This window comes from Dermochelys coriacea, chromosome 9 (genome assembly GCF_009764565.3).
Source record: "Dermochelys coriacea isolate rDerCor1 chromosome 9, rDerCor1.pri.v4, whole genome shotgun sequence".
Taxonomy (NCBI): Eukaryota; Metazoa; Chordata; order Testudines; family Dermochelyidae; genus Dermochelys; species Dermochelys coriacea.
The window spans coordinates 104,437,847-104,451,055 of record NC_050076.1 but is presented as its reverse complement, the minus strand read 5'-3'; the positions used below and the strand labels follow the sequence as shown (position 1 = coordinate 104,451,055).

Here is a 13,209-nt window from a genome sequence, read left to right as displayed (position 1 = left end):
CAATGAGATAATACAGAGGGCAGGGCAGAGATGGGAGTCGAGGGGGAAGAAGCTGCTCTCTGCAGGCACTGCAGGGTGTCAGGAAGGAGGAGTTGGGGTTGCTGCCAGTTATGGCATGGAAGATTCATAAATTATAAGGCCAGAAGGGACCACTGTGATCATCTAGTCTGACTGCCTGTATAACACAGGCCAGAGACCTGCCCTGAATTAATTTCTATTTGAACTAGAGGTCTTTTAGAAAAACATCCAATCTTGATTTAAAATGTCTAGTGGAGAATCCACGACAACTCTTGGTACATTGTTCCAATGGTTAATTACCCACACTGTTAAAATGTACACCTTATTTCCAGTCTGAATTAAAGTCTAACTTCAACTTCCAGCCATTGGATCATGTTATACTTTTGTCTGGTACATCGAAGAGTATCTTTATTATAAAATTTCTCTTCCCCATGTAGGTCCTTACAGACTGTCAGCAAGTCACCCCTCACCTTCTCTTTGATCATCTAAAACTGAGCTCCTTGAATATATTACTATCTGGCATGTTTTTCAATCCTTCAATTATTCTCATGGCTCTTCTCTGAACCCTCTGCAATTTCCAACACCTTTCTTCAATCAAGGACACCAGAACTGGACACAGGATTCCAGCAGCTGTTGCCCCAGTGCCAAATACAGAGGTTATAGAGCCTCTCTAATCTGAGTCCCTTGGAAAGAAGGAAACGGCAGGTTCCAATGGAGCCAGTTGAGTGCAGGCACAGGACATGAGAAGAACTGCAGAGAGCAACAAAGGGGCTGGGTAGGCTGAAGAATTTGGTGCTAGAAGTAGGGAGTGACATATGTAGATGAGGACGGAATAGACTCTGGCACTGATGTCAGGCTGCATGAGACCCTGGCTGACAAACTCTTCAGCATTTACCGTAATGTCCGGGACAAAGCAAGGGCCACATCAACCCAGAGCACACCAAGGTTGGTGTCCTGTCTACAGTGGGGCCCAGTGGCTGATGGTCCAGAGGGAGGAGACCCCTTCTGCACATGCTTGGCTAATCACACAGTGACACACAGGGAGAAGCTGTACAAATGCATTCCCCATTCACCCCCTTTTCCAGGGCATGGGACTACCCAGCAGAAGGCTAGTCTTGCCTTGCCCAGAGTGAGACAAGTCTTTCTAGGACAGCACCAGAAGCTCCTCCTTTTAGATCCAGTGAGCACAGGCAGCCCATAGGCTCACTGTGTTTTCTCTGGGGGAAGGCTCTTGTACCCAGCTCACTTACTGCCATCCTGCTGGCACGGGTTCAGCTGTGGGGTCTTAAACAGGTGTAGCAAAATCCGACAGGTCAGACGGGCCCCCGGTTCAGAGTCCTGTTCGCTGCAAGCTACAGAAAGCAAAGGAATCAATGGAGATTTCACAGGAGCAGACTCACCTCTACAGTCCAGCCGCTGGCCCTAACTTCTGTTCTAGAGTGGCCTGCACTCTGCCTGAAGGAGGGAGGAGGACGTATTGCAATTAATATGCAAATGAGCAATCCAATCAGTACAGGTTCCCCAGGCCTCAATCGCTACATGACATTCAATGTATTCTAAGCTTCTCCTACCTACTCAGCTTCACCGGGCTGCAGCCGGGGGGCTGAAATCATCAGGGCAAAGCTGGAGGGTCAGACAACTGGGGCAAGGGCAGGAGGTTTTGGAGCTAGGGAGCCCCAGGAGGAGGGAGGGGATGAGCATATTAGTGGATATTCCTGTGAAATAATCAGCAATCAGAGTGAACTATGTCAAGAATGAAAAGTACATTATTAGGTTTCAGAATTAAACACCCAGAGAGAGTTATATGGGGTAGTTCATACCTCTCTGAGCTGTTATTTGGGACTGTCTGCAGACTCAAGCACACAGCATGGCATTGGTAGAGCCCTGCGTGGATACAAAATTTGTATCCACATCCAATCCGTGATCCGCAATTATCATCCAGGGATATAAAGTGGATATCCGTGGATTTGCAGGGCTCTACTAACAGCTCCACAGGTCACCATGCACCAGTGACACAAGGCTGTGCCAAGCCCCAACCGCCCTCTCACTTCTCCACAAAAGACCTCCTGCCTCACTACCCGCTCCGCCCCCACGTACCTCCTGCCCTACTCTAGGCAGGTAGGCTATAATCCTGGGCGCTTGTGTGCTGCGCAGCGCTGCCCCCTTCACTCCCCCCCAGTGGGGGACTCAGACACCCCTACACAACTGGAGCGACTAATGCCAGCCGGGACTGGCAGTGATGACTACTTAGCTCACTGTGCAGGAGCTCATGGTCACACTCCCTTCTGAGTGTTGTAGTTTACCTCCTCTGTTTGAACAAGCTGTGGACTGTAACTCCCAGAATGCCCAGCAGGCTATTGCCTGTTGCGTGATTCCAGAGAGCCAAGCTAGAGCCTCAAGGCTGGGTGACAGCTGCTCTGTTCAGGTGAGTATGTGCTGCAGAGCCCTGTGCAGATACAAAATTTGTATCCACATCCGAGCCATGATCCGCAAAAAGGGTCAGTGGGTATCAGCAGATTTGCAGGGCTCTAGGCATTAGGTAACAACATAAGAATGGCCACAGTGGGTCAAATCAAAGATCCATCTTTCTAGCCAGTATCTAGTCATCTGACAATGGCCAATTGTGGCACTCTGTACTTCAAAGCAGAACCCTGGAACCCCCATATTCACCTGTGTCATATAACTATGATATATTTCATACAAAACGCGCCATATAAGATATCGTATGAAAAGTCATGTTGCTGCTGAACCCCATTGTTCTGTCCAAATATGTATATAGTTAGTGTGTATGAAGTTATGAGATTTCGCTATAAGATTGTTACTGAAATATGTTGTAAGTTTGCTAGTTACAACAAAGGAGGTTAACACCTTCCTGGGTGCGGATCAACGCCAATTACTCAACAGGGGAGTTGTAAACAAGGTATTTACAATACGGTAAAAGGGCTGCACAAGCATCACACAATGGGGGATTGCTCAACTCTGACTCAGCAAAGCCCACCAGGACACGTCTGGGCTAGTGTTTTCCAGGCACATGGACTGAGGATATAAAAGAGGGGACAGTATCATCATGCTTTTGCCTTTCTCTTCCCCCACCTATGATGAAATCAACAAGAGAATGCTGAGAAGACAAAGACTTGAACTGAGGAGACTGATCCCAGGCTTAAAGAGGAAGCCTATGTATTAAGAACTGTAACATCTAGTGGGGTGAGAAAACTGCTTGATCGAAATACTAACTAGTGTAATAAAGTTTAAGATTTAGACTCTGCACTTACCTTTTATTTTCTTTGGTAACTATCTCTGACCTTTTGTGCCTACCAATCATAATCACTTAAAATCCTTCTGTAGTTAATAAATCTGTTTTATATTTTAACTAAAACAGTGGGGTTTGCTTGAAGTGCTTGGGGAAATCTCAGCTCAGTTTACACAGGCTAGTGTGTGCCCTCTCCACATCAAGGGAAGAGCAGACTGGGTAATGAACTTACCCAGGCTTCTGACCAGGGATGACAGTATATCCGGAGTGCAAGGCCAGGGGCTTGGGAGATCGGCTGGTGCCTTTCTCTGTGTGATTCGTGAGTGGCTCAGGGAGCTTTCACGCAATCTAGCCGAGCGTGGGGTAAGTGATAACAGCGCCTGGAGGGGTTTGCTGCTTGTCACTAACAAAGCATTGTGAGAGACAGTCCAGGCTGGAGAGTTAAGGGGGCAGACCAGTACCCCAGTTCCAGATTGTACTCCAGGGATCCTGTCACACCAATGCCAGATGCTTCAGACAGAATGGAACAGAAGAGGGCAGTTATTGCATGATCCATGCCCTATCATCCAATTCCAGCTTCTGGCAGTCAGAGGCTAGGGACACCCAGACCATGTGGTTGTGTCTCTGACCATCTTCACTAATAGCCATTGATGGACCTGTCCTCTAATTCTTTTGTGAACCCAGTTTTACTTCTAGGCTTCACAGCATCCCCTAGCAATGAGTTACACAAGTTGATTGTGTGTGGTGTAAAGAAATTCCTTGTGTTTGCTTTAAACTTCCTGTCTATTAATTTTATTGGGTGACCCCTAGTTCTTGGGTTATGCGAAGGGGTAAGTAACACGTCCCTGGTCACTTTCTCCCCCACCAGGCATGATTGTATAGACCTCCATCCTCTTCCCCCTTTGTCTCTTTGCCATGCTGAATAGTCTCCATCTTTTTAATTTCTCCTCATGCAGAAGCTGTTCCACACCCCTCATCATGTTTGTTGCCCTTCTCTGCATCTTCCCCATTTCTTTTTTTAAGATGGGGTGACCAAAACTGCATGCAGTGTTCAAGGTGTGGCCATACCACAGATCTATATAGTGACATGATGATATTTACTGTCTTATTAGCTATCCCTTTCCTAATGGTTCCTCACATTTTGTTAGCATTTTTGACCACCACTGCACATTGAGTGGATATTTTCAAAGAACTAACCAAATTGACTCCAAGATCTCTTTCTTGAGTGGCAACAGATAATTTATATCCCATCATTTTGTACGTATTGTTGGAATTATGTTTTCCTATGTGCATTACTTTGCATTAATCAGCAATGAATTTCATCTGCCATTTTCTTGCCCAGACATCCCATTCTGGGAAATCATCTTTGTAACTCTTCACAATCTGCATTGGACTTAACTATCTTGAGTAATTTTATATCATCTGCAAACTTTGCCACTTCATTGTTTCATCAGATCATTTAGGAATATGTTGAACAGCACTGGTCCCAGTACAGACCCCTGCAGGCACCATTATTTACCTCTCTCCATTCTGAAACTGACCATTTATTCTTACCCTTCAATTCTGGTCTTTTAACCAATTACACGAGAGGACTTTCCCTCTTATCCCATGACTGCTTACTTTGCTTCAGAGCCTTTTGTGAGGGCCCTTGTCAAAGTCTTTCTGAAAATCTAAAGTACACTGTGCACTGCATCAGCTTTGTCCACATGTATGCTGACTCCCTCGAAGAATTCTAATAGGCTGGTGAGGCATAATTTCCCTTCACAAAAGCCATGTTGACTTGTCCCCAAGAAATTGAGTTAATCTGTGTGTCTGATAATTCTCTTCTTCAGTATAGTTTCAACCAATTTGCTTGGGACTGAAGTTAGGCTTACCAGCCTGTAATTGCCAGGATCGCTTCTGGCTCATTTTTTAAAAATTGGTGTCACATTAGCTATCCTCTTTCAGTCATCTGGTACAGAAGCTGATTTAAGCACTCAGTTATGTACCACAGTTAGTAGTTCTGCAATTTCATATTTGAGTTTCTTCAGAACTCTTGGGTGATACCATCTGGTCCTGGTGACTTATCACTGTTTAATTTATTAATTTGTTCCAAAACCTCCTCTATTGTCACCTGAATCTGGGACAGTTCCTCAGACCTGTCACCTAAAAAGGATAGCTCAAGTGTGGGGATCTCCCTCATATCCTCTGCAGTGAAGACCAATGTCAAGAATTCATTTAGCTTCTCCACAATGGCCTTATTGTCCTTGAGTGCTTCTTTAGCGCTTCCATCATCCAATGGCCCCACTGATTGTTTGGCAGGCTTCCTGCTTCTCAAATATTTTTTTTAATTTTTTGCTGTTAATGTGTCTTGTACTAGTTGCTTTTCAAATTCTTTTTTGGCCTGCCTAATTATACTTCTACATTTGACTTGCTAAAGTTTATGCTCTTTCCCATTTCCCTCAGTAGAATTTGACTTCCAATTTGTAAAGGACGCCTTTTTGCCTCTGACCCCCTCTTTTACTCTCTTGTTTGGCCAGGGTGGCTTTTTTTTGGTCCTCTTACTATTTTTTTTAATTTGGCCTATACATTTAATGTGAGCCTCTGTTAGGATGGTTTTAAATAGCTTCCATGCAGCTTGCAGGCACTTCTTTCTAGTGACTGTTCTTTTCAATTTCCACATAACTTGCTTCCTCATTTTTTAGTAGTTCCCCTTTTTTAAGTTAAATGCCACTATGGTGGGCTTCTTTGGCATTTTCCCCTCCCAAGGATGTTAAATTTAATTACATTATGATCGCTATTACGGAACAATTCAGCTACCTATTGGACCAGATCCTGTGCTTCACTCACATTGAAAAGTGCCTTTCCCCTTGCAGGTTCCAGAACTGACTGCTCCAAGAAGCAGTCATTCACAGCGTCTAGACATTTTATCTCTGCATCCCATCCTGAGGTGACATGTACCCAGTCAATATGGGAATAGTTGAAATCCCCATTATTAGCGAGTTCTCTATTTTTAATTGCCTCACTAATTTCCCTGAGCATTTCACGATCACCATCACCATCCTAGTCAGGTGATACATAATGTATTCCTACTATTATAATCATATTATTCAAGCAGGGAATTTCTATCCATACAGATTCTATGGTACAGTTTGTTTCATTTAAGATTTTTACTATACCTGTCTCTGTGCTTTCTTTCACAGGTAGTGCCACTCCCCGACCAGCATGACCAATTCTGTCATTCCTACATATTTTGAACCCTTGTATTGCCGTGTCCTATTAATTATTGTTGTCCTTCCAACAAGTTTCTGTGATGCTTATTTTAATATTTTCATCTAACACCAGGCACACAAATTCACCCATCTTATTTAGACTCCAGCAATATATAGTTGTCTGCCTTCACGTAATGTAAATGAATGGAACTCTCTTTCATTTGACTGTTTCTCTTCAGTTCCTACTTGTACTTTATCAACTTCTATCCTCTGCTCTTTACTAGGATATAGAGCAGGAGTGGCCAACCTGTGGCTCCGGAGCCATATGTAGCTCTTCAGAGGTTAATATGAGGCTCCTTGAATAGGTGTCAACTCCAGGGCTGGAGCTACTGGCGCCAACTTTCCAATGTGCCAAAGGGGTGCTCACTGCTCAATCCCTGGCTCTGCCCCAGCCCTGACCCACCCCAGTCCACTCCTTCCCCCAAGGCCCCCACCCCTTCCCGAGTCTGCTGTGCCCTTGCTCCTCCTCTCCTCCCCAAGCCTCCTGCACACCGCAAAACAGCTGATCATGGTGGGCGGAAGGCACAGGGATGGAGGGTTAGGTGCTGATCGGCAGTGCTGCTGGCAGGTGAGAGATACTGGGGTTTAGGGGGGAAGCTGACGAGGGGCTGCTGCTGTGTTACTGTGGCTCTTTGGCAATGCACATTGGTAAACTCTGGCTCCTTCTCAGGCTCAGGTTGGCCACCCCGATATAGAGAATCCCTGTTAACAGATCCTCCCCTAAAGGCTGTTTCTGTCCTGTGTGCTTCTCCACACCTGACAGCTTTCCCTCAGCCCTTAGTTTAAAAACTCCTCTAAGACCTTTTGAATTTTACATGCTAGCAGTCTGGTTCTGTTTTGATTTAGGTGGAGCCAATCCCCCTTTCCCAAAAGGTTCCCCAGTCAGATTTAATAAATCTAAAACCATCCTCCGTACATGATCATCTCATCCACGTATTGAGACCCTGCAGTTCTGCCTAACTGGCCCTGCATATGGACCTGGAAGCATTTCAGAGAATGCTACTATAGAGGTCCTGGACTTTAATCTCTTACCTAGCAGCCTAAATTGGCCTCTAGGACCTCTCTCCTACCTTTCTCTATATCACCGACACCTATATCACCGACACCTATATGTACTACAACCACCAGCTCCTCCCCAGCATCACACATTAGTCTCAAGAGATCTGCAACCTTCACATCCAGTAGGCATGCTGTTCTCCCGGTATTCACAAACCCAATTTACTCCTGGGGGAATTCTGCACCACTGTGCATGTGCAGAATTCATGTCCAGTGCAGGCCCCCCTCCGTCTCCCCATGTGGCCCTGCAGCCCCTCTTCCCTCCCACAGTGCCAGGTTAGGAGGCACAGGATATGGGGGGGGGGGCAGACAGAGTGGGGCACATGCGGCTGCTGGGGGGTCACAGACTGGGGGTCAGAAGGGCTAGTGGGGGGGCAGATTGGGGTGCAGGCTCAAGAGCTAGTGACATGACAACATGGGGACGGGGCGAAGGGGGCTGATGTGCTTGACTGAATGCACGAGGCTAGGGGTCAAACTGTCTGCATGGCAGAGGCTCCCCAACTCCATAACTATCCCCCCCCCAAAAAAAACCCAAACCCTGTTCCCTAATTCTCCCACCCACACCCAACAATCTTCCACATTCACTCCCAGGCTTCTTCCCTCTCTCTCAGCTCCTCCATTATCCTTTACTCCCCCAAGCCTTTGCACAGCTTCTGAGGGGTCCGGGAAATGTTTCTGTATTGTATATTTAAATGTATTACTCAAAGTTCTGTATTAATATGCCTCATAAGGAATCTGTCAAAAAAACAAAGAAAATAAAAAACAAACAACCAACATTTCCTGAGCCTTTTTTTTTGGTCTGTATTATTACAGACATATTTGCTGATAGGTATTTTGATATAAATTACCAAAATAATTGAGGTTTCAGAGTAGCAGCCGTGTTAGTCTGTATTCGCAAAAAGAAAAGGAGTACTTGTGGCACCTTAGAGACTAACAAATTTATTAGAGCATAAGCTTTCGTGAGCTACAGCTTACTTCATTCGATGCATCCGATGAAGTGAGCTATAGCTCACGAAAGCTTATGCTCTAATAAATTTGTTAGTCTCTAAGGTGCCACAAGTACTCCTTTTCTTTTTGCAAAATAATTGAAACTGGCATGATTATACTCTTTTCTTTTGACAAATAAAACATGTAACATTTTGCAGAATTTTAATATTGCGTGCAGAAGTTTTAATTTTTTGGCACAGAATTCCCCCAGGAGTACCAATTGTCTATATTTCTAATGATTGAATCCCCCATTACTATTACCTGCCTCTTCCTAATACCTGGGGTTCCTTCCCTGAGAGAGGTATCCTCAGTGCAGGAGGCTACCATGACATCATCTGGAAGGAGGGTTACACTCAGATCACCTGTTCAGGGTTTCTTTCACAAACAGAAGAGCCAGTTATTTTCTTTAAATCAAAGCTCCAATTCTTAAAAGGTGGATTCTGAGCATATTCCATGGCTGGGGATTACGTTCAACATTACTGTGCGCAGGGGCTTCAGAGTCCCACTGCTGGGTACCAGGCCCTTTGAGCCAGGCACTGCATTGCAGGGAGCCCCCTGGAGGGCATCCTGAGCAGCAGAGTGTCTCTGGAAGGGACTCACCAGCATTAAGGAGTGAGGGGATGGCTGCACAGCGAATCAGGTCCTCCAACAGCAAGCACTGACGGGCGATGAGAATGGCAACAAAGGTGGCCAAGGAATCATGGAAGGATAAGTCACTCACCTGGGAGACAGAAGAGCAGCCAGTGACCATGTCAGTTTCTGTTTCACCCCCTCCAGTTAGCACCATATGGGCCTGACTGGGAGCAGGGGGAAGGGCAAGCCCAGCAACCCCATGACCAACACAGCAAAACTGTCCATTAAGGCAGTTCCAACACCAAAAGGCAGTTCCCCATCTCCTGCCCATGACATCCCTCTCCCATTCCCATCTCCATCCTCTCAGGGACACTCTCTCATGTCCCATCCATCTCCCCCCACAGTACCCCTCTTTCCTCAGCCCTGTTATTTAAGCTTTGCCACTTACATCAACATTGCAGAGGAGGTCATTGAAGCCACAAGTCCCATTGTTGGAGGAGCAGCACAAAGCCTTGAGCACGCCCAGCCACTCGGCACTCAGGGACTTGCAGTAACCAGTCAGCTCAGCACATAGGATAGCTATGTCATTGACTCTGTAGAGAGGAGTCATGTGGTCACAAACAGCACTCAACAGCCTAGCTCTTCCCTTCATTCCTAAAGCAGAGCTGGGCTTTGGAGAATGTGGGGAATTGCTGTATCACGATTTTCTTTTTAAACTTTTTATTAAGGCAAAATTACAATAAAACATTAACATACTACATTGTACATTACTTATTCTGGCTATAGAGCCTGGCTTGATGTCTGAGGAAACCTCCTCCTCTGAGTACGCTACAAAGGGTGATCACATTTCAAAATACCCATCATCTTTTTGGTGCTTCCCTTGTGTACATATGTGGTAAAAAAAAGTCTGTGTTTTACTATTCCATTACTCCATGGGGCGGGGGGGGTCACATTTCTCAAGTAATGTGCAATACAAAGTCTAGCTGCTGACAATGAAAAAACTTTATTTGTTGGTTTATTTAAAATGCAGATCCTTTGCTGGATCATTAAACAAGCAGGTCAGGGGAACTCTTAAAAGTTAGCATTTTATTTTTGTATTATTATGAAAAATGTGTGACTCAGTTTAGGCACTCACTTTGTATTGTGACCTACTAGGGCAGAAGGAGTTAATTTCTCCTCTGGGACACGGGAATAAGAGATAAGTGCTGGTCATGCAGATAAGACTGGGCTGGTATGTATGACAGATATGATGGTTTGGAAACATGGAATATTCAGACTATTCTACTGAGATGTGGAAGATTCTACGGACACCTAGAATAGTCAACCACTATTGTATCAACTTTATTAATGTTGTATATATCTTTATGGGCTGGCTAGTTCTCGAATTCCTGACTCGGTCACAGAATCATAGAAATGTGGGACTGGACTAGATGACCTGTCAAGTTCCCTTCCAGTCCTACATTTCTAGAACAGGTCATTTAGTCCAGCCCCAGCACTAAGGCAGGATAGAGTATTATTTAAACCATTCCTGGCTGGTGTTTGTCTAACCTGCTCTTAAAAACCTCTATTAATGGAGATTCCACAACCCCCCAAGGTAACTTGTTCCAGGGCTTAACCACCTTTACAGTTAGGAAAGTTTTTCCTAATGGACTAACCTAAATCTCCCTTGCCTCAATTTAAGCCCATTATATCTTGCCCTGTCCTCAGTGGTTGAGAACAATTTACCACACTCCTCTTTATAATCACCTTTTACATACTTGAAGACTTATGTCCCCCCTTCTCAGTCTTCTCCTCTCTAAACTAAACAAATTCAATTGTCTTCATCTTTTCTCATAGGCCGTTTTCCAGACTTTTAATCATGTTGGTTGCTCTCCTCTGGACTTTCTCCAATTTGTCCACATCATTCCCCAAGTGTAGTGCCCAGAACTGGACACAACACTCCAGCGTAGGCCTTATCAGTACTGAGTAGACTGGCAGAATTACTTCTCGTGTCTGTCTTACAACATGCCTGCTAATACATCCCAGAATGATGTTTGGTTTTGTTGTAACAGTATTACACTGTTGACTCATTTAGTTTGAGATCTACAAGTGCAGTACTTTGCATTTGTCCTTACTGAATTTCATCCTATCTATTTCAGACCATTTCTCCAGTTTGTCAAGCTCATTTTGAATTCTAATCCTGTCCTTTAAAGCATTTGGAACCCATCCCCACCTCTCAGCTTGGTATCATCCACAAACCTTATAAGTGTGCTCTCTACACTATTATCCAGAGTATTTATGAAGATATTGAACAGAGCCAGAACCATGACAGATCCTTGTGGGGCCTCACTCGATACGCCCTTCCAGTTTGACTGTGAACCACTGATAACTACTCTCTGGGAATAGCAGCAAAGCGTCCTGTGGCACCTTATAGACTAACAGACATATTGGAGCATAAGCTTTCGTGGGTGAATACCCACTTTGTCAGATGCATGTAGTGGAAATTTCCAGAGGCAGGTATAAAAATGCAAGCAAGAATCAGCCTAGGGATAACGAGGTTAGTTCAATCAGGGAGGATGAGGCCCTCTTCTAGCAGTTGAGGTGTGAACACCAAGGGAGGAGAAACTGCTTTTGTAGTTGGCTAGCCAGTCATAGTCTGTTTAATCCTGAGGTGATGGTGTCAAATTTGCAAATGAACTGAAGCTCAGCAGTTTCTCTCTGAAGTCTGGTCCTGAAGGTTTTTTGCTGCAGGATGGCTACCTTTACATCTGCTATTGTGTGTCCAGGGAGGATGAAGTGTTCTCCTACAGGCTTTTGTATATTGCCATTCCTAATATCTGATTTGTGTCCATTTATCCTTTTACGTAAGGACTGTCCAGTTTGGCCGATGTACATAGTAGAGGGTCATTGCTGGCACATGGTGGCGTATATTACATTGGTGGACGTACAGGTGAATGAACCAGTGAGGGAGTGGCTGATCTGGTTAGGTCCTGAGATGACGTCACTGGTGTAGATATGTGAGCAGAGTTGGCATCGAGGTTTGTTGCATGGATTGGTTCCTGAGTTAGAGTTACTATGGTGTGGTGTGTAGTTGCTGGTGAGAATATGCTTCAGGTTGGCGGGTTGTCTGTGGTCGAGGACTGGCCTGCCTCCCGAGGACAGTGAAAGTGAGGGATCGTTGTCCAGGATAGGTTGTAGATCACTGATGATGCGATGGTCAGTGGCACTGCTATGGGCACCTGCATGGCCCCACAATATGCCAACATTTTTATGGCTGACCTGGAAGAACCCTTCCTCAGCTCTCGTCCACTCATGCCCCTTCTCTACCTACGCTAAATTGACAACATCTTCATCACCTGGACCCATGGGAAGGAAACCCTGGAAGAATTCCACCACGATTTCAACAGCTTCCACCCCACCATCGACTTCAGCCTGGACCAATCTAAACGGGAGGTCCATTGCCTAGACACCACAGTGCAAATAAGTGACGGTCACGTTAACACCATCCTATACCGAAAACCCACCGACAACTATGCCTATCTTCATGCCTCCAGCTTCCATCCCAGACATACCACACGATCCATTGTCTACAGCCAAGTGCTGAGATACAACCGCATTTGCTCCAAACCCTCAGGCAGAGACCAACACCTATAAGATCTTTACCAAGCATTCTCAAAACTACAATACCAGCACAAGGAAATAAGGAAACAGATCAACAGAGCCAGACATGTACCCAGAAGCCTCCTGCTGTGAGACAAGCCCAGAAAGAAACCAACAGAACTCCACTGGCCATCACATACAGTCCTCAGCTAAAACCTCTCCAATGCATCATTAGTGATCTACAACCCATCCTGGACAACAATTCCTCACTTTCACAGTCCTCGGGAGGCAGGCTGGTCCTCACCCACAGACAACCCACCAACCTGAAGTATATTCTCACCAGCTACTACACACCACACCATAGTAACTCTAACTAAGGAACCAATGCATGCAACAAACCTCGATGCCAACTCTGCTCATATATCTACACCAGTGACACCATCACAGGCCCTAACCAGATCAGCCACACCATCACCGGTTCATTCACCTGCACGT

At 45.4% G+C, this 13,209-nt stretch overlaps 1 protein-coding gene across 9 annotated transcripts in view; it reads right to left on the bottom strand.

Moving 5' to 3' along the window:
* The window catches only part of MED12 (mediator complex subunit 12), a 90,430-nt gene that overhangs the window by 57,939 nt on the left and 19,282 nt on the right, over positions 1-13,209 (bottom strand). For all 9 annotated transcript variants that reach the window (XM_043491873.1, XM_038415598.2, XM_043491869.1 and 6 more), the window contains 3 exons: positions 9,584-9,728; positions 9,163-9,283; positions 1,269-1,370 (listed from right to left, as the gene is read on the bottom strand). In XM_043491873.1, the coding sequence (XP_043347808.1) occupies positions 1,269-1,370; positions 9,163-9,283; positions 9,584-9,728 (368 nt within the window). The remainder of the gene's footprint in view (positions 1-1,268; positions 1,371-9,162; positions 9,284-9,583; positions 9,729-13,209) is intronic.